The sequence below is a fragment of the Lepidochelys olivacea genome, assembly GCF_965140295.1.
Source record: "Lepidochelys olivacea isolate rLepOli2 genome assembly, chromosome: 7".
Classification (NCBI taxonomy): domain Eukaryota; kingdom Metazoa; phylum Chordata; order Testudines; family Cheloniidae; genus Lepidochelys; species Lepidochelys olivacea.
Genome location: NC_140417.1, coordinates 15759356 through 15781596, shown reverse-complemented (window position 1 = coordinate 15781596; position 22241 = coordinate 15759356). Strand labels below are relative to the sequence as shown.

The following is a 22241-nucleotide window of genomic DNA, read 5'->3' as shown; positions in this document are numbered from 1 at the left end:
AGCAACTGGATTTTTGTTGTACCTTTCTCTGCTCCATTAAAGAACCCTTGATACTTGGTATCTTCTCCCCAAGGAAGTACTTATACACTAAGTCTCCTCTCAATTTTCTTTTTGATAAACTAAACCAACTGAGCTCTTTAGTCTTTCACTATAAAGCATTTTCTTCCACCCTCAAATAGTTTTTGTGGCTCTTTTTTGCACCCTCTCCAATTTTTTACCATTCTTTTTAAAATGTGGACATCAGAATTGAATAATAATAATAAAAAAAAACACTCAGAATGATTCACCTAGTGTGTAACAAGCCAACAACTAAAACCGAACAACCCAACCCCACTCTCCTCCCCACAACTCTCACAACTTCATAGGTTGATTCAATATCAGGGACCTTGAAGAGAGGAGAAACTTAGATGCATCTTAGGGCCTGATGGATTTTCTGGAATTTAACAGTACAAAATGCAGCTGGCCAAAATGGAAGAAGCTTAGACAGATGGAATTACAGAGCTAGGGTAACTGCAACAGTGTTTACAAGTGGTTCTTAATAGGTTTCATGCCTCAGCAATGGGTAGCAAGCACGTTAGTTAACAATTTAAACCAACTATCTGCCCTTTGCAGACTACCCCAGAATCACATGGCAGGTCGTAAACTTTACTGACTGATGTCTTATTTTAGAGCCAACAGAAGAACTACAGCATCACAAAGGGAAGTAAAGACTCAGTCAACTTAAACATAATAACCTGCTTAACTACATGTGGGCCTGTGCACACTGAATCAGCACAAAGGATTGCCAAGTGGAAAAACCTAGAATGCCAGGGACCAGCTGAAGGCAGTTTGTGTCTGGTTCTCACTTTTCAAAGGCTTATCAGGTTTTGCTCACGTCTTTATGTGTGTGTTTGTCACTCTTTCTGGGAACACATTAATCTATTCAGTTAACTGTTAACCAGACTTGCCCTAAAGTCACAGCTGTTCGTATTGTTAACCAAGAAACTGGAAAGATGAACATTCGTGCTTCTCACATCAAATAGTTTGGCTTCTGTTCCTAGACTTGATAATTATAGGTTCTATTATATGCTCTGTTTGCACGCTCATGTAGTAAGAGGTATAATCAAAACCTTTATAACAAACACTGTATGCAAAGTGTGTCGGTTCAAACTCACTCTCCTTTCTGAAGGAAGGGTGATCGGATTTAAGAAAGCCATGGGTGAAGATCCAAATAAGGCAGTGTCTTTGGCATTAAAAGGACAGAATATTTTCTGGACCACACCCTTAAAGTACAGTTTTGACAGTCCTCCTCAGGTAAACTTATAAACTCCAGGAAATCCCATTAGTTAGTAGAGTGAGAATCTCTCAGGAAAACATGAGTCATGGTTTAACCACCACCAAACAGTTAATTTAAAGTAAACCTGGCAAAAACTCAAAGGCTTATGTTGAGCTGGTAAAAACTAATTCTCCCCTCCATATAGAGCTAAATGTCAATCAATGAAGATGAGTTTCATAAGAAATTGTTCAACAATGAACTTGACTAAACAGGGATGTTTCCAAAAGGAAAGTCCCTTCAGCTACTGAGAAAAAGATGACCTCTCTGGCCTGGAACCAGCAGATCTTTTACTCCCAATGTCAGAGAGAAATGACTATGGGAAAGTTAGCTTCTCTTGGTTATCCCTGGTGGGCTACCACTATGATAGGGTGACCAGACAGCAAGTGTGAAAAATCAGGACAAGGGGTGGGGGGTAATGGGAGCCTATATAAGAAAAAGACTCAAAATCGGGACTGTTCCTATAAAATTGGGACATCTTGTCACCCTACACTATGAACTATTATGAAACTCCTGCACTAGTTTTATGAAGGTGTACTTGCAAAAAAGCTCACCCCTACCTCATCTAGCCAGACCGTACTTCAAGGCAGCTTTTAAAAATAAACTGCAAAGCTAACATAAGCACTGAGTCTAGTACAGAAACAAACCCTTTATGCTCCCCCTAGCCAGGCTGCAAGGGGTTTCAGCACAGAAGAAAGTTAACTTAAAAAAAAAAAAAATTCTGATACTTCTAAGAAATCCTTTGGTATTTCCTTGTCTGCTAAAATTCCATCATTCTGTGTCCTTAGTAATACCGTTAGTCCCATGGAACCTAAAATTTGTTAGTTAAAGTATTTCTGAGTTGAACATGTTCTGCAGCCTGAATTAAGCCCATAAGGAATATCTGCTGAATGCCCCAACAAGCCATTTTTCAGTGTCGCTTTACACTTCACCTTTAACCACTGCAAGTGCAGAGGGAACACCATCACAGTACAATCCTAGCTACATATTCTGCAAACACTCACGCACACGGAGAGCACACTTATATTATTGATGCTCCCCTGTAGGGCTATACTCTGAACTGGAAACATTGTGCCCTAACAAATCTGATTAAGGAGACTCTTGGGGACGGACCTAACTGCTTAGTGACAGAGCCCCGTAACAGTATTCTTCCCCCACAAACAATACAATGAAAACAGGTGGGAGAGCTAAGCCACTTGTTTCTGGAAGAGCCCTTGTATTAGACACACATTCCCAAATGCGGGATTTAAAAGCCTGATGATCTCCAATTTAAACTGGCAAATAATTCACAAGAGACACTAAAGTAAAGAGAAGCAAAGGGGCAACGAGGTGAACCGAGATGACGGGGAAGCCAACAAGGCAACAATGGTGACTCATCGGTAGGCATGTGCCTGTTCAGTTTGGGGGGTAAAATTCCTGAAAACATGGAGCAGATGGCTCTAAAAGCGTGGGAGACTTGGGGCTCTGACTTGTTGTTGACACAGGGCTTTTAATTGAGTTCCTCTCCACACGCATAAGAGCGTGCACCCATGCACACAACAGGTCACATATGTGATCCATGTAAAGCTCTTGTATGGAAAAGCATGCATCCCACTTCCTTAGAGAGCCATGAGGAGGTGTGAGAAACATGGAAGTCCACAGACTCCAAAGAAGGTGTAAGATCTTCTTGAGAGACAGGGAAATTAAAGAAAACCATAGCAACAAGTCAGTCCACCTACCCAACCACCCACCCACCACCAGTTTCATTTGCTGACGCACTTCAAAAACAAGCTGGCTCCTACCAGCTCTGGAAGGTGAGCAAGCCCTGAGAGCTCATTAAATTCCCTTCTCAGCTACTCTTGTATGCCTGCAGCTAGTGAGCAAGTAGGATATAAATAGAAGTTATATAACATCTCTTTGTTGATGCCTGTGCTTACCAAAAAAAAAAAAAAAAAAAAAAACCCACCCAACAACCCTGCAGCATGACCTTGTTTTTCTGAATAGCTTGCCTCTGTCTGCTTGCTGAGGACTTTAATCCTGTTAGGGATCATCCTAGAAGTTTAAACAGGATATAGATTTCACAGACAGAGAAATACAGACAATATATTAAGCATTAGTGAGTTATTTTCTATATTCCTTATAATTTTAGAATGACATCTACTGACTGTTTAACTGACCCAGGGCTTCTCCAAGTAAGATATATGAGAACATGCAGTTCTAAATAATACAGTATATAGATCTACAGAGATCATACCATGGTGAAGAGATTTAACATTCAGACTCTGATATAGTTCCCTGTCCTCATTTTTCACTCATATAAATGCTATATTACAAAGGGCCAGTGATGCGAGGCTCCAGCAAGCTGCTGTCTTGATTACTGTTGCTTGATTACTTGCAAAACACAATATATCAATAACAGAGTGGAAAGAGTTCACAGGTTCAATACTCTCTTCCATTACTACACTGCCTTCTTACCCACCCTGTTCACAACCTGAGCACTCCTCTCTGGTAGCTTTATCTCGTCCAGCGAAAAAGAAATTATTTTAATCAAACAAGACCAGCTATTCGATCTCCAGTTCCCAGCACAATAATGTTATCAGTTATCATTTATACTATAGTGGTGTCTTAAGGCCCAGTGTGATAGATGGTATGTGTACAGACACACATACATACTTATACATATATGATAGTCCCTGCCCCAGAGAGCTTGCACTGAAAAATCTCCTTGCCCACATGATAATCAGGGATATGTTGCAACGTGTTGACTTATTGACGATTTACAGTGTGACCAGATCAACTGGGATACATCCTGCAACATTTACACAGTACATAGATCATTAATATAGTACCCAATGGCATAAGAGACGTATTACAGACAAAGAAGAGGACAAGACGGCTGCCCGAGAGAGATTACAATTGATGACAAGGATGTTTGCAGAGAATTATGCTACCTCTCTTTGTAGGGAAAGTTTTGAAGCAGCAGTTTTGTTTGGAGCATCACCAACGCTAACTTTGACATTCTTTGGAGTACTGTACCTGGGAAAAGTTTCTAATAGTTTCATGATGAAAGATGCAGATGACCAGCCCGTACGCTGTTGGACAATAACACAGGATGATTGTATTAGTTTTCTAAACAGATGTTACATCTGTCTTGAGAATATTACTTTTCAGATTTAACCCTATACCAAAAAAATATTGGTTATTGATTTCTATAAATACCCCCACATGCACATTTTATTTACACGCACACAAATGCGAAGCCAAATGTACAGCACACATATGAAGAAAGAAAAACAGTTTTTCTACAGTTCAAGCATTAGGGATCCTGAACGGTTGGTCAGAAAGAAAAATTTGACAATTCCTACTTGCAAGAGCTTAGTGGCCCAGAAAGCATTTGTAGTGGTCCACCGACACACTTCATCTGAGAACTTTCAAGACACTGGACCACAAAGCAGTTGGTATCACCCAGATATTTTGTGTGTGCAGATACAAAACTATTCAACATTCAACTACAATAGTAGCTTTTAAACACATGAAATACATCTTCCATATTTTAATAAACTGGACAATGCCCATTTTTAAAAAATCCACATCACTCTGATTAGTACTCCTGAGTCAGGAGGTACAGAACAGGTGGCTGCTGGGGGTAGCAAAATATTAAGGGGCAGCAAACTAGTCACTGTGGACTGGGAAGGGATGGCAGTTTGCTAGCTTGCCTAAGGCACTAGAAACCCTAGAAAGGTCCTGATTTTGCCTATCCCTTCACTGCCTGATCTCTGACCAATTTTCAGGGTTAATTTCAAATCACCTGGTGTGCACTCTGAAGCAAGGTTGACCTCAATTCTGCAACCAAGGCATCTGGCTCCTGCAGCGTTCCAGTGCGGCTGTCTAGAGATTCTACCACTACTTCAAGTACATTTAGATGAGGGAATTTTTCATTAACGTATATATGAAAGATTAACCTTATAAATAGGTTACTAAACTCAACTTTGCACTACCACTTGATTTTGTACATTTCAATGTGCCGCAGAATTTTATATTGAAAAGAAACAGTAATTATGATAGCTGTGAAGCGGAGGGTTTTGACAGTTGGGTAGGACACAGTTGGAGGTTCTGGTACTAAGGAAAGTGAAGGGAGGGGAGTGGTTTAGTAGCACAGAGTAAGTAGATTTCTGACATTTCATTTCAAAGTTATTCATCCCAGTGGGAGGAATGGTGCAGTTCACATCTCTCGGAGTTACTGTTTCAGGTTGTCTGCAGACTCAGGGACCACACCTGTTTATGTCTGCAAGGGGCACTGCCAATATCTCACTGACCACTAGAGTTAGCGATCTGAAAGGAGCTACGACTCTCCACCCAACAAATGCTATTGATAGCTAGGATGCCCATATCCTTTTGGGTATAGATTTAGCAGCCCTGGTTGGCTGCTGTCCTGAGAAGGCAGATTAGAACTGAAGGAGCAATAGACTGGAAAGGCAATGTAGTAGATCAGAATGGTGTATTTTTAAATGGTATGCCTCCTAGCTTATCTAGATAATGATGTTTGAACTCTTGGGTAATTACAACATCAGATGACTTTTGAATTTGGCACCTGTGATTTTTCAAGGTTACCACTGGTTCTTTTTAGCACTGATCCAGGACATGAAATGTTTTTCTTCTCTTAATACCAACTACAGTATGTCAAAATGGCACCTTTTTACTTAGCAGATCTGCTCCCCTTGTGCAGTCAAAGTCCTTGCTACTTTAATGTCACAAACATTTTCTCTTTAAATGTTTTTTTTTTACACCTGTGCACAGCCAACACAGCTGAGAAAGAATGATCTCAACTACTTCTTGTGCATCAATTACAATTTTTTACTAAGCTTCTATCCATTGCCTTTGAAGGCAATGGGATACACCAGGGTCAAAAACCATAATCTGTCGTGAAGGATCTTTCTTACTAGTGTGGATGTATAAGAAGGAAAGAAGCCAACAAGTCTCTCAAGTCCCAGATAATTCTGCAGGGCTGGCACATATAATTAGCACCTTTTATGTGTATAATGAGCTGATGTGATATGAAATTAAGACACAAATATGGAACACCACAATGCCATTTTTACAGTCACATTTCAGAGAAGAATCACACTTATGCTGTAAGCTCCAGACCTTGGCCCAGAGCAGTTTTTTATTCTTGCTGCTTCATTAACTTTTGCCTGCATGCTGTAATCATAATTGTGGCACTGGCTCCCAGGGCTAGTATTATGGTGCTTACAGCACATGCTCTTCAGGGTGCTGTTGCTAGAGGATATTCCCTGCTCTTCTCTTTCCAGATCTGGCTTTCACATCTCCACCAAAGAGTTCCGCTGCAAGATGACTTCTTGATCCCCTGAAAGCAGTTCCATACATGACAGGGTCAGAGAAGGACCCTCTTTCCCCTCTCTTAAGCAGCCTCAGTTCCACCCCCTCCTATTCCAAAAGCAAGCAGCCACTGAGAAATGAGTAGTAGGGAGCAGGCACTAATGGAAATTAAAAGTAATATTCAGAGTGCGAGCTTTAATGCAGGTGGGGAATCAATTTTTCATCTGCATATAATTAACTTTAGTTTGATTATCAATCCCCTTTGCCATGTAATTTTTATTTGCACCCTTACCAGGAGCGCTATAGCTGAGGAAAGAAGAATTATGGTTTGGGGTTTCAGAGTAACAGCTGTGTTAGTCTGTCTTTGCAGAAAGAAAAGGAGTACTTGTGGCACCTTAGAGACTAACCAATTTATTTGAGCATGAGCTTTCGTGAGCTACAGCTCACTTCATCGGATGCATACCGTGGAAACTGCAGTAGACATTATATACACACAGAGACCATGAAACAATACCCCCTCCCACCCCACTGTCCTGCTGGTAATAGCTTATCTAAAGTGATCATCAAGTTGGGCCATTTCCAGCACAAATCCAGGTTTTCTCACCCTCCGCCCCCCCCCCCCCACACACAAACTCACTCTCCTGCTGGTAATAGCCCATCCAAAGAGACCACTCTCTTCACCTGTAAGAGTATATCAATAAGACAGAGATATACTAGTCCTGAGGACTGGTACCATATTAAGCTCTTGTGGGATTTTAGTACATACTTCAACAAAATGAAGTCAGTCTCATCACTTTATTTGATCTTGACAACACTACTTGGGAGGGGTCGAGGGAAACCTATTTTTCATGTAATCTAACTTTTGAGAAGATCCCTAATTAAGTGAGCAGACCAAACTCACCATGGAGAAGAGGAAGTTATGTAAGGGAGTTTACTCATCATTAACTTTCACAGATCCAGGAAACCTGAAACTCCAGGAGGTGAAACAGCATATATGGTGCACATAATTTTATTTGGCAGATGAGAGACGTGCTATAGGAGAAGTCTTTAGCAATTCCTTTCATTGTCATTCACTTGCCGAGTTTATGTTAACTGAAGCAAATTCAGTGTTGAGGTTTATATATGCAACAGACTACCCTCTGATCTGCTTTAAAGGAGAGAAGTATGCTCTAAATTAAGCTTACCTACAAGCAAAATCATGCAAAGCAAGCCAAAGAAAAAAATTTATGTAGCAACAGGTGCCACGCACAGGCCAGCAGCACTACAGAAACAGTGTGAATGACTGGTCTTTTACATAACACAGCTCTGAAGGTGATTTCTGAAACCGCATCTATCCACACATTGCTCAGGCGTTTTTGCTATCTCTCGGAAAGGACAAGGGGAGAATGACTGGTTCCAGCTTTCTGTGGGTAGACACACTAGGAGTTACATAAAATATAAGGGAGCTTATATAATTTTCAGTTCCGTGAGCAGTAACGTTTGCCAAGTTAATGTATTTTCTTTTCTGACCCTTCGATTCAAACTCGTCTGTGCTATTATAAATGGCCAGGGTGCTAAATCAGGGGTGAGCTTCCATAGCAAATTTGACCTCTCACACCAATAGGAACAATAAGCTAATCTCAGAAATAAACAGTTCCTTAGAAATTTCTATTAGCTTGCTTGGCAGTAGAAATATTTAAAATGCTCACGTGTATTCTACAAAATAGAACTAACCGAATCTGGATTAGGAAATTCCATGTTGATCGTTTAATGCTTCAATGAAACAGAAAGTCATTTCCACAGTTAAAACAACCTATCTTTCTATTAGAATAATAATGAAATAATTAACACTCAGTCACATTCATCACCAGTATAAAACATGCAGCAACGCCGAAGCGAGTGTGCTCGAATATCTACTAACACAGATTTAGCAGCAACAACTATTCATGTTATCCTTGTCCAGTGACACAGTGATCTCTTCGCCCATTAAGGCACATGGGAGTTACCCGGGAACTCCCATTATTAACTTTAACAGGAGCATCATCACGCAAGTCTGTGTGTGTCAGTGGAAACTTTTTGCTTCAGCACACTGTGCTCATTTCCCATGTGAAAACCTATGGTAAGAAAATACCATGCGAGAACGAAGCATTTCAGATCTCATTGCCAAGAAAGTCATTTTGCGTAACCCGCCGGTATCCCAATAGTTTCCTCATTCTCAAAAGGCCGTATACGGAAACAATTTGAATGCAGTAAAACCATACACAGAGTGTAGTGTGAGCTTGTTGAGAATACTATAATTAAATAAGAGCTGCTAAGGGAAAGTTACTCACCTTGCAGTAACTGAAGTTCTTTGAGATGCGTGTCCCTGTGGGTGCTCCACTTTAGGTGTCGGTGTGTCCCAGTGCCTCCCAGTGGAGATTTTTGGAAGCAGTGCCTGGTCGGGATGCACGTGCTCAGTTGGTATCTCCCATTTTGTTGGAATCTTCCTGAGCGCGTGCATCCCACACCCTCCTCAGTTTCTTCTATACCGTGGAGAACTCATACTAGTGCTCCAAAGTAGAGGGGAGGAGGGCGGGGAGTGGAGCACCCACAGAGAGACACATCTTGAAGAACTTCAGCTACTGCAAGGTGAGTAACTTTCTTTCCTTCTTCGAGTGCTGTCCTTGTGGGTGCTCCACTCTAGATGAATGTGTAGCAGTACCCACTGTGGTTGGTGGGACTTTGGAGATGTGGCAGTGAGTACTGTATGGCCTACTATGGTGTCTGCCGTGGTATCTTGCGTGATAGCATAGTGTTTGGCAAACATGTGTTCAGATGACCATGTAGCTGCTTTACAGATGTCAAGAATGGGTATGTTATGTCGACATAGCTCGAGTGGAATGAGTTCTAATGCCTTCGGGCGGTTGAATATTTTGAGTGAGGTAACAGGATCTGACGCAATTAGAGATCCACTTGGACAGATGTTGTTTAGAGATAGCCGTACCTTTCTATCTTTCAGTCATGGAGACAAAGAGTCACTGGGACTTACGAAATGGCTTAGTCCTGTCTAAATAAAAGGCGTTTGCTCGCCTGACGTTGAGAGTATGCAGGGTTGCCTCATGCGGAGTCTTGTGAGGTTTGGGATAGCAAGTAGGTAAGTATATTGGTTGGTTAAGGTGGAAGGTGGATACCACCTTAGGGAGAAATTTAGGATGTGGTCTCAGAGTGACTTTGTCTTTGGAGAAGATTGTGTAGGGAGGATAGGCCATCAGGGCGCTTATTTCTCCTACTCTCCTTGCTGATGTTATTGCAACTAAGAAAACTACCTTCATGTACATATGAAGAAGAGATAAGGTAGCCAAGGGCTCAAATGGAGGTTTCATAAGACCGTGAAGAACGAGGTTAAGATTCCATGTAGCTGCCGTTGGGTAAATTTCAGGGTAGAGACCCGTGAGAAATCGTTTTATGGTGGGGTGGGTAAAGAGTGAGTAACCTTCTAACAAGTCATGGAAGGTAGTAAGCGCTGCCAGATGGGAATCGGTCCTGCTTCGAGCAGGGGGTTGGACTAGATGACCTTCTGGGGTCCCTTCCAACCCTGATATTCTATGATTCTATGTACTTTGATGGAGTTGAGCAAGAGTCCATCCTGTTTTAATTGCAGAAGGTAGCCCAGGATGTTAGGGAGGGTCACCGTATTGGGTGTTAAGTGATTACATGAGCACCAGAGGGCGAAACACTTCCACTTCTGCAGGTAAGATTTACGAGTGGAGTCTTTTCTACTATGCAGGAGGACGTATCGGACCTGCTTGGAACAGGCTAGTTCATGGGTTTGCAACCATGAAGGAACCACGCTGTCAGGTGGAGCTTTTGGAGCTGAGGGTGAAGGACCCATCTGTTGTCCTGGGAAAGGAGATTTGGCCTGCTGGGGACAGCTCGTGGATGACGGGAGGACAGGCGGAGCAGGTCTCGGCCAATCTGGGGCAATAAGTATGACCTGGGCCTTGTCGTCGATGATCTTCCGAAGAACGCTGTGTAGCAAACAGATTGGTGGGAAGGTGTACAGGAGAGAGGTGTTCCACGCGATGAGGTACGCGTCTTCTAGGGATGCAGTCCCGAGTCCCTCTCTGGAGCAAAATAGGCGACATTTTCGATTCTGGATTGTGGCAAAGAGGTCTATTGACAGGGTGCCCCAGAGGGAGAAGAGCTGTTGAAGTATTGCGGGGTGCAGTTCCCATTCATGTTCTGTTGAGAAGAGCCTGCTGAGTGCATCGGCAGTAGTGTTGTGGCAGCCAGGTAGGTAGGAAGCAATGATTTGTATTTGATGTTGTTTGCACCAATTTCATACTCGGGTGGCTTCCATGCATAGGGAATGTGATCAGGCTCCCCCTTGTCTGTTGATGTAGAACATACATGCTATGTTATCTGTTAAGACCTGAATAGATTTGTTCTTTATGAGGGGAAGAAAGTGAAGGCATGCTCGCCTCACTGCTCTGAGCTCTAAGAGATTTATGTGTAGGTGCGTCTCTGATGTGGACCATCAGCCTTGTGCCCTGTGTCCGCCTAGATGCGCTCCCCAACTGATTAGGGAAGCGTCCATGGTGAGCATGAGCATTGGGGATCATTGCTGGAAGGAAACACCTGTGCAGAGGTTTTCTGGTCTTGTCCACCAATGTAGGGAAGCTAGAATATTGGGAGGAGGAGTTAGCAGCACTGAAGACATCTCCTGTGTAGCCTGGCATACTGGACCATGAAGGTGGTGGCCGCCATGTGACCAAGGAGCTATCGACAGATTCTTGCCTGTGTCCTGGGACGAACAGAGAGCGTGCATATAAGCTGTGTGATAGTGAGGAATCTGATTTGGGAGCGAGACTCCGCTTTGGATTGAGTCCAGATGAGCTCCAATGAACTCGATCTGTTGTGTAGGAGACAGGGTGGATTTTTGGATGTTTATTTGGAGGCCTAGGCTGTGAAAGAGGGAGATGGCGAAATGGGTAGTTTGAAGTGTCTCGCCATAGGCGTTGCCCTTGATGAGGCAATCGTCCAGGTAGGGGAAAAGCGAAATCCCATGGCTGTGGAGGTGAGCCACAACCACGGCTAGAGTCTTGGAAAAGACTCTCGGCGCTGTGGAGAGTCTGAAAGGAAGAACTCTGTATTGAAAATGGTTGTGACCGATTGTGAATCGTAGGAACCATCTGTGAGCTGGACGAATTGATATATGAAAATAAGCGTCCTGTAGGTCAAGGGCTGTGAACCAGTCTCCTTGATCCAGTGCAGGAATTATTGTGCCCAGTGTGACCATCTTGAATTTTTGTATCCTCACGAATTTGTTCAGTCGGCGTAGTCTAGTATAGACCTCCATCCCCCGGTCTTTTTCTGGGTCAGGAAGTAATGGGAGTAGAACCCTTTCCCTCGATGTTGTGTTGGCACATGTTCCACTGCGCCTAGTTGTGCGCCACTTCTGCGCGAAGTAAGTGTTCATGAGAGTGGTCCTTGAAGAGGGATGGGGAAGGGTAGGAGGGTAGGATATAAATGGGATAGAGTAACCAGACTGAACTATTTTGATTACACAGCGGTCCTGTGTAATCCACTGCCAGGCATGTTGGAAACTCTGGAGGCGGTGGCCAAATGGGCAAGTAGGTGGTGGAATCAAGGGGTGGCCGTGCAGTCCCTCAACCAACCTTTCAAAATTGTTGTTTATTCCCCCATGGGTGGGGGGTGGTTGCTTGAGCTTGATTTTGTTTGCACTTAGGGGGTCGAGCGCGATTCCTAGTTATGTCATATGGTTTGGGTTGAGGCCGATAATACTGTTGTGTGTGGGGTCTTTGGTAGGGTTGGTATCAGTGTCTCCTGGGAAGTGATGGGTGAATGCCCAGGGTGCCTAGTGTTGCTCTAGAATCTTTCATGATGTCAAGGAGTTCATCGGTTTTTGTGGAAAAAAGTTTATCTTTATCAAAGGGGAGGTCCTCCACTTTGGTCTGCAGATCTTTAGGGATGCCGGATGCAGAGAGCCATGAAGATCTGCACATAATCACAGCAGTTGCAGTAGTATGGGCTGCTGCGTCCGCCATGTCCAGAGATGCTTGTAGGGCCGCTCTGGAAATCAGTTGGCCCTCAATCAGGATCGATCTGAAGTCTGCTCTCCTATCCTCTGGAATGTAGGAGGCAAATTCAAAAAGTTTATTGTAATTATCAAAGTCGTAGCTGGCAAGGAGGACAGAATAGTTTGCAATTCTGAATTGTAGAGTGGAGGACGAATAACCTTGCGACCCAAGACATCAAGGCGTTTAAGGTCCTTGTCTTGCGGCGTGGGCTCATATTGTGGCTGTTTCATCCTTTGTGGGACTGCATCCATGACAAGAGAGTTCGCTGGTGGATGAGAAAATAGGAAGTCAGCGTCCTTAGCAGGAACATAGTATTTACGTTTGGTCTTTTTGCAAGTTGGTAATAAAGAAGCTGGGAGTTTGCCAGAGTGTGTCAGCTGGTTCTAGGAGTGCTTCGTTTATGGGGAGTGCGATCTTTGAGGGTGCAGATGGTTGAAGGATTCTGAGGAGTCCGTGTTGTGTCTCCTGAACCTCTTCTAAGGGGATATCTTGACTGAATGCCACCCTCCTGAAAAGTTCTTGAAATTGTTTATAGTCGTCCATGTTCTGTGGAGGCAGAGGAAAGAGGGCTCCATCTGGAGCTGATGGAGAGTTAGGAGTCGGTGAGTCAGGATATGGTGCGTAGCTAACATTCTCAGGAGGGGGTTCAGGTACTCTAGAAGTGGACGGAGCTGGAGATCGAGGCACAGAAGGAGATAGTGGTTTGGGGGAAGAGGTCTGAGAATGAGTAGGAGGATGTGGCCAAGGGCACCATGGAGGGGTGAGAACCCAGGTGCCGCCCATGGGGGGGTGAAGTAGGGAAACTGAGGCTGGTGGCTGTGAGCCATGACCTGATGTGGAAGAGGTTCCAGTAGAGGAGGAGAGGCATGTGGGAAGAACTTGGCCTGCTGCTGCATATTGAGTTCGCTGTCAGTAAAGGTAGCCTGTTCAGGTGGGGAGAGCAGCTGTTCAAAAAGTGAGCCCTGCGTATCCAGGAGCAGGGAGTTAGGCTCAGGTGGCACTGAGAGGTCACATTGAGTGAAAAACTATTGCTCCTGCTCCCTGGGCTGCGCCGAGCCTGCTCTGTGCTTTAGTGCGTTATCAAGTGAAAGTCAGCGGTGCTGCGGAGTGCTTGGAGGTGCCCTGCAGGGGGTCCGCTGCCGGTGCTGATGTTCTTCTCGGCACCGGGGTAGAGTGTGCTGTTGGCACCGCATCTATTTTCAGTGCCGAGGGGACCAGTGCCACGGAAACCTTCCTCGCGCGGGAGGTTGGGTCCCTGCTTCTGTGCGAGCCGCGGCTGAGGTGTTAGAAAAGGCTGAGATACAGCACAGAGGGTAAGGATCTCACGGGAGACCCTTTACCCTTGTTAAAGTCTCTCCTTTGAGACTGTGGTGCTTCTTGCCTCTGCTCCAGTGAGGGTGAAGCAATGCTCCCACCTGGTTCGGATCTGGCCGGGGAGCGTGTGGGAGCGGGTTTAACTTTCCCCGTCTCCGAAAGCGGCTGCAGGGATTTTTCCATTAGAAGCATTTTAAGCCACAGGTCCCTGTCGCGCCAAGCTCTTGACTTGAGGCTCGTACAATGGAGGCACTTTGCGGGGATGTGAGTTTCCCCGAGGCACTTCACACAACATGAGTGCCCACCTGACCATGGCATGGAGTCCTCACAGAAAACGCACTTTTTGAATCCTGAAGCCCCTGGCATTATGAATTAGAAATGGCAGAGGAGAGCGTCTCAGCGGCAGACAAGCCTGAAGCGAAAAAGTTTTTTTGTTTTTTTTTAAACTAAGTAACTAACTGTGTAACTACACTAAAGGAAGGGAAACAACTGGGATGTAACTAATAACTATTTCTATGTTCTTTGTTACTGTTTCCTACAGAGACCAGGGAAGAAAAGTAGTACTGGCCCCAAGTCCCGTCTTCAGCCGAGGACGGTTGAGAAGAAACTGAGGAAGGTGTGGGATGAACGCGCTCAGGAAGATTCCAGCGAGATAGGATATACCAACTGAGCTTGTGCGTCCCGACCAGGCACTGCTACCAAAAATCTCCGCTCAACGGCACTGGGACGCACCAACACCTAGAGTGGAGCACCCAGAGGGACAGAACTCGAAGAAGAATAAATACACATGTGCCATGAATGAAGATAATCAATTTGCGTAGAATTCCAAAGCAAAGAATTTCGGTAGGTGGAGTTTCTGAAAGTTAAAATTAGAAATACATGTGCACCGATAATCTGTGATACAAGATTAACAAAACTCAGAGTAACTATTCTGATGGCAGTTTGTTAAAATTACAGTAGGATCTCAGTAAATCCACACTAAAGACTGGGAGACCTATTGTGAAGTTCTCACTAATTTGCAAAATTGAAGAAGTGAATAAAAATGCAGAGGGAGGAAAAGATAGTGCATCCAAAATGTATTTTGTTCATTTTGACAAGTGTATCTGGGTTTTCATAATACCTCCTAATAGACTAGTAATGTTCCACAGCATGTTTTGTAGAAGTAATGAAGATTTAGCAATAGGAAACTTCACACTGCCGTAATCTTTTATTAAATCTTATTAAATCTTTCCTATGCAGAAGGGAGAGATACTTTTTAAAAATGTGAATTGAAAGCAGTGTGGATGAATGGACTACCGAATGCAGTCCTTCTGTAACAGTCTCCAGTAGCTTCAGTTCACCTGCTCACCACCTTAACCTTCTAGTTTTCTAGGCAACTAGATACAACGTTGTCCCCAGGTGCAAAGGGGAAGCATGGTTATACTACCCTCACCCAGAAAGGAGACCAATTTAACTGAGCCATAATTTAGTAATTACTTTGTGGGAGGGAGAAGTGAAATCATGAGTTTACTACATCAACCTTCAAGTTCATTTTGATTTGTAAATTCTGAGCCAGCTGTTCTCCCAGAAATTAAGCTCTGTCGTCAGCATTTTTCTATATTAAATTTGTATGCTTTATTTTTAATGACTCAAGTGGTGCTGAAAGATTAGAAAGAGCTGAAGTACAGCTGTTCTTTATTTATACTGAAGCGGCACCTTGAGGCCCTGATCAGAGAGCCCCATTGTGCTAGACCGTGAGCAAGGCAAGAACACTCCCTGCCCCACAGAGCTCACAATCCAGGATTATAACAAGATGAAACAGATAGATAAACAAACAAGTGGGGGTGGGAGGGAACTGCCAAGGTGGGGACCTTTGCATGCATTGCCACATTTTTCACTTTGGCACTTTGCCTTTTGGGCTGTGGGAATCCTTGAGGAGTAGTTCATCTGTGGCACAACTACTTCACAGGGTACGTTCAGCATAGTCCCATTCATAGTTTGGGTGCATGAGTAATAGTTCTTGGGTGTGCCTGTGACCTTGCATTCTGTACAGCAGGAACTGTAGGTTGCAGTGAATGATTTGGTGCATAAAACCTCAGTGTAATTCTGTACTTAGAATCAACTCATCTGAACTAAAAAAAACCCCCAAAAGCCAAACCGCACCCCCCACTTAGAGGAGATATTTTCTATGGTTGCATTAGTGCACGTAGACACACATATGCTCACTCTCTCTCGTTCTCTCCCTGAACCACTGTTGGCTACAAAGATCATTTTCCTAAAGGTAGGGACACTCCCTGAGCACTTACCCGTGAAGCTGGAGAGGATGGAAAAAGTTATTCTAGTTTGCTGGAAGTAGCATCTTAAAAGGCAAGATCACGACAGAAATTGGCAGAGCTGTAAGGTACGGATGTGAAAGTGCTATGAGGTTTACTAAAACTGTTCCACACCAACAACTTCTTCCTCAGCAAATACTTAATTTACAATCCCCCCCACATGTGCAGTGAGACACATGAAATGGAAACTAGAGTCTTCGTTTTTGGTTAAAAATGTCTCCATGGAGATGGATGGAAGATTTCCCTACTATATGTAAATCAGAGTTAGAAAGGGATCCCTTGGGTCATATAGTCAAAATAAACTGAGATGTAGCCCTATTCAGTCCATTAGCTTCAAATTCCAGAATAAGCTAAGGAATATAGATTTATCCTTGCTGGACTGGAACAGAATTTGATTTACCCATCAATCTGACATAGGAAGATACCTGTGCATTGCTAGGAAGATGAAGGCTCAGGTTTAACACTTGAGAAGATAAATTTCACTCTGCAATAGTAATGGTTTATTAAAAATTTAAGTTGGTGTGGGGCTCTTTATCCTTTGTCTCAGGCAGAGTCAGCTAAACGTTGATCACAAGAGCGCACTCCATGTCCTCTTGCTCATACATATAGCAACAAAAAAAGAGTGCTGAGTGTGGAGTCTGAAATTTGGAAGGAGCCACGCAGGTTCTCCCCATACTACTAGAATATACTATATTAGAAGGTGATGTTGCTGCGAGCTACTGAATCAGTGTGGTTTCTTGACACTGCACAGTGACGTTGTGTATAACGATGCTGGCTGAGTATCACACTGTGAGGTAACCTCACAAAGCAACATCAGTTCGTCACACTGAGTTGGGGGTCTCTGACTCAATACAATGATGGATATAACTATTAGTTCTTCAGGATTTAATACAACTGTTAACACCCAGACACCAGTGCCCTTCAGAGCCCTTTATTCTAGTTCTTTTCCTGCCAGAGCATATGGTGTAACAATTCTTTTTATTAATAAAAATGGAAATAAACACTTTTTTGACTGATGTCTACTGCACAGCTTCAGAGCTTGTGGCTTTTAGCAAAGCCTGATATTTCCCCCCCCCCCTTGCAAAAATCTGAGCTAGATTAATCTTGATATAATTCCACTGATTTCAAATGAATTATATGAAAATTTATGCATGAATTATAACAAGTAAGCTTGTCTATCATCATCATGATGCATTAGTTAAAGAAGTGGTGAAAGGGCCCCAATCAGAATCAGGGCCCCATTGTGCTGGGCATTGTGCAAACACACAGAAAAAATATTCCCTGTCCTGGAAATTTCACAATCTATAAGACAGACAGACAAAAGGTTGGGGGAGTGGATGTAAAGTACTGGAGATAATATTTCTAAAAATCAATGCACTACAGCTGTGACATTAAGCTAGAAACCTAAACATGTCAATTACCTAAAGAGTTGAGAAATATTTAATTTTCTAAAAGAAAAAAGTAAACAACTGTTTAAAAATAACTGCACGACCAAGTTACTGATAGTTTTATTTGGACACAGAATAGAAAGAAATTAAATTATTGTACTGTGACAAAGTTCCCCCTCTGCCTTGGTGGGTCCTGCGCTTATTGGCAGATTTGCTCACTTCAGAGGTTCATGGGAGCCCTCAGTTTGGCCACTTAAGTGGCTCAAATCTGCCATTCACTCAGTCTCATCACTGGCTAGCATGGGGAAAAGGAAGAACAATCCCCGCAGTCTCTGCTGATCCACCTAGTGGATTGGGGAACAGGCCAGAAACCTTCTTCTCTGGTGGAACCCACAGCCCAGTTCAACTCCTCCGGTAACAAGTAGGGAGTGGGGGATGGGGAGAACCTGGGCCCGCCCTCTACTCCGGGTTCCAGCCCATAGCCCTGTGGATTGCAGCTGTCTACAGTGGCTCCTGTAACAGCTGTGTGACAGCTATAACTCCCTGGGCTACTTCTCCATGGCCTCCTCCCAACACCTTCTTTATTCTCACCATAGGACCTTCCTCCTGATGTCTGCTAATGCTTGTATTTCTCAGTCTTCCAGTAGTATGCCTTCTCACTTTCAGCTTCTTGCGCCTCTTGCTCCCAGCTCCGCGCACCACAAACTGAAGTGAGCGCCTTTTTAAACCCAGGTGCCCTGATTAGCCTGCATTAATTAATTCTAGCAGCTTCTTGATTGGCTGCAGGTCTAATCGGCCTGTCTGTCTTGATTGTTTCCAGAAAGTTCCTGATTGTTCTGGAACGTTCCCTGTTACCTTACCCAGGGAAAAAGGGACCTACTTTTCCTGGGGCTAATATATCTGCCTTCTATCACTCTCCTGTAGCCATCTGGCCTGACCCTGTCATAGTACATATTGGGAAAAACCCACTCTATTTATACAATATACACATGTACCAATCTCTCTCAAAAAACTCTGCACTTTCCAAGCAATTTTCAGGAGCCCAAACACAGGTGCATTAAATCCTACACAGACTAATTCTGCTTAAAGTATATAGAGTCAATGATAAGGCATCACATATTCTAGGATAGTCTTTGCAGGCTCATTTAGCCACAGCAATGCTTTGGTTCATGTGTGGAAGAACAAAACAAAACAAATCGTGCTTCTGACACATGGCTTTTTTATTTAATGCCCATCAAACCACACACAAATCCTAGACTGGTAGGTCTAGTCAGCTGGCACACACTTCTAATTCAGTCAATGAAACCAAACTAAATATAAAGACATGTAAGTCAATGAGAGCAACACTGCCAGAGAACTAACTACAACCTGGGGCTTATCGCAAAGTAAAGTGTCTTCTGATTTTAAGCCAGATAAAAACAAAAGCTTAGTTCTGCAAACTCTTACACGCTGGCTTAATTTTACTCAGGCGAGTAGTCCCACTAACTACTGCATCCTGCTAGACTGCCTTAACAACCTCAAATCCAAGCTTCCACACAAAGCCAATGTTTAGAAGTCAGTGATACCTAGCTACTTTTAAGTTAAAGTGCCTGGGTAAAGACCAGCCTTGAAATATTGCAATACTCAAAAATACACAATACACAGTGAGCACTGACACTTCCCAGTACTTCAGGCCTAAGATTATCTCGTCACAGCTCAAAGCAACAGTCAATTTCTAGGGATTTTAGAAAGAGAATTCCAATTGATGATGTTTTTAGTAATCAGCTCATTGTTATCCATTTCCTTACCTGTATAGTAGTGTTGCCACCTTCCAGAAGGGCAATGGCTAGCAGAATACTTTCATGAAAAACTCTATCACTGGTGGCATTCATGATGAGGTCTATGACGAGGTTGGATGCGCCTTCCTTATCCAGATGACACTGGACATCGGCCAAACTCATTTCACCTCGACTCATTGAACTGGATCCGGAGCTTCCTCCTAGAAAGGTAAATCACAATGAATAGCCTGAGACTCACTCATCCCTTCATTCTATCCAGGTGATAGAACTCATTCTATAATAAAGAAGAGTAAAATGTTATATCCTAATAAATTAACACCATGAATAAATTTAAGTGCCAATCAGGTGTTTAACTCTGTACAAGAGATAATGACAAGTTCTCTCATGAAGAGCTTATACAGTCTAGAAAAGGGGTTCTCAAACTGTGGGTTGGGACCCCAAAGTGGGTCGCAACCCCGGTTTAATTGGGTTGTCAGGGCTGGTGTTAAGACTTGCTGGGGCCAGCGGCTGAAGCCCAGGGCCTGCGCCCCACCGTCCGGGGCCCAAGCCAAAGCCCAAGGGCTTCAGCCCTGGGCAGCAGGGCTCAGGTTACATGCCCCCTGCCCATGACTGAAGCCCTTGGGCTTGGGCTTTGCCCCCACCCTGTCTGGGGCAGTGGGGCTTCAGCTTTGGGCCTCCCCAACCCAGGGCAGCAAGCTCAGGCTTCAGTTCCCACTCCTGGGGTCATGTAGTAACTTTTGTTGTCAGAAGGGGGTTGTGATACAATGAAATTTGAGAACCACTGGTCTAGAACATAAACAAAGATAACATGCATTGGCAGACCCAAAGGAAACCATGTCCTACTTTCAATGTGAGTTTGAGAAAATGGTGTCATGAAGGAAAACTGTTTGACACGAATTAGTATTTGCAGCTGTGTGGAAGAAAGAAGCTTTTAGCAGTGACTTGAAAGTGGAGAGGATGGAAAGGGGCTATGTACAGGAAGGTAATTCCATGTACAAGATACAGCACGGAAGATGGCAGGAAGATGACAGTGGAAAGCAGGACACAAGGATGTGCAGGATTTGCATCACTAGTGGAGCGAAGGGGAAAAGGCAAGACATAAGATCCAAGAGATCATAAGATCAAGAGAGACCAGGGAAACATGGTGCAGAACCTTAAACACCAAGGGAAAGTAGTTTAGACTTGATACACTCGGCAAATGGGTGCCCGTGGAAGGGAGAGAGAAAGGAACTGGGTCTAGTCAATGAAAAAGATAAATACTGGGATTATGCATGGATAGATGTAAAGTATATTGGTTTCAGAAAGACCAGAGAAGAGTAGGCTGTATATTATGAGGCAAGAAATACAGAAAGCATGAACACATTTTTAATGAGGACACTGGCATTTTATTTATCTTAAAGAATAAAACTACTGAATCATGTTTTGACAAAAAGCCCACTAATATCAGGCAGAATTTAACAAAAAGCCAGAACTAAATGTATTTGCCTTTACTGTGGTTCCCATCAACTTTGACAGCACACCTTTAGGCAGAAATGAGATTTGAGTTGTTTTAGAGATGGTTAATCAGACTGTCCTCATGAGTATTTTTCCATTATTCATGAAAATGTGAGAATGAATTACAGCAAAAATTACTATGCAAAATGTACTAAGGAAATTTAATCAAAGCAAAGTTCTGAGATACAACAAAAGCAACCCTGTTTTAATAGGGTCGCCAGGGCAGGCATTAGACTTGCTGGGGCCTGGGGCCGAAGCCCGCGCCCCACCGCCCAGGGCCCATAAGTTAGGTGACTCTCAACTCAGAAAAAAGTTAAGTTCATTTATACATTTAATTTTAACCTATTCTCTTTCAACAACAGCATTTGTTTTTGTAGATTAGAAGTTTGCTGACTTCTGCAAGAATCCATATGAATAAAAACATCAAATGATCAAACAGGCAAACGCCGCTCTTCTTTACAGTGTGAAGTGAAAACAATCCAGAGGAGCTCAAAAAAAAAAAATTAGGAGGATTTCTGAAACCAACATTAAAAAGGCAAATCCGTAGAACTCCTTCCCAATCCTATTGTTGAGGGATAGAAATAATTTGTCCTTTTCTGTGCAACTGACAGAAAGTCATGGGGGTGGGGGAAGTCTCAAAGGAAAAAAGAAGCTGCTTCACCTGTAAAATTTTCAGTTGGTTATGCAGAAACAAGCATAGACAATATGGCAGGCTAGAGTCATACAAATCACTCATTAGCAGGCAGCACATCCTACCTCCTCCCCCAGCTTTGCAAGTGCCTCCAGGAGACAACGGGCCATTGCCAAAGCTTGTAAGGCTCTCTCTTCTTCCTGCAGGTCTGACGTTGCCATAGTAACGGTTGACCAAAACTTGCCTGAGTGCTTCACCCTTAATTCAAACAGGGTAATGAAATCAGTATTTGAATTTAATGCATAAATGAACGAACAACACTCAAGAGAAGCAGGAGTGTCTTATAATTGGCCTAATTTCACCAGAGGTGGTGGGGGAAGGAAAGACTGAAACCGTGAATGTTTCAAAACAAAACTTCATTGAACATCCTACGATATTTTCAGACCAACCTAGTCACTATATAACCATCCCATAAGCCTCGACTGAGGCCATGGGTACCAAATACCAGCAATAGTTAAAGTTCACATGCCACACTAAAAAATTCTAGCTTGTGTAATATTGAGATTTTATTCCAAAGGTGCATTTTTACTGGTGTCCATTGAAAAGGACCAGGGCTCAACTTTAAAACAGACATGGA

At 43.4% G+C, this 22241-nt stretch overlaps 1 protein-coding gene across 1 annotated transcript in view; it reads right to left on the bottom strand.

Moving 5' to 3' along the window:
• The window catches only part of ITPR1 (inositol 1,4,5-trisphosphate receptor type 1), a 258732-nt gene that overhangs the window by 67973 nt on the left and 168518 nt on the right, over positions 1-22241 (bottom strand). Inside the window, exons 42-43 of the mRNA XM_084635131.1 lie at positions 21730-21862; positions 19489-19679 (exon numbers count right to left, since the gene is read on the bottom strand). Coding sequence (XP_084491257.1) covers positions 19489-19679; positions 21730-21862 — 324 coding nt within the window. The remainder of the gene's footprint in view (positions 1-19488; positions 19680-21729; positions 21863-22241) is intronic.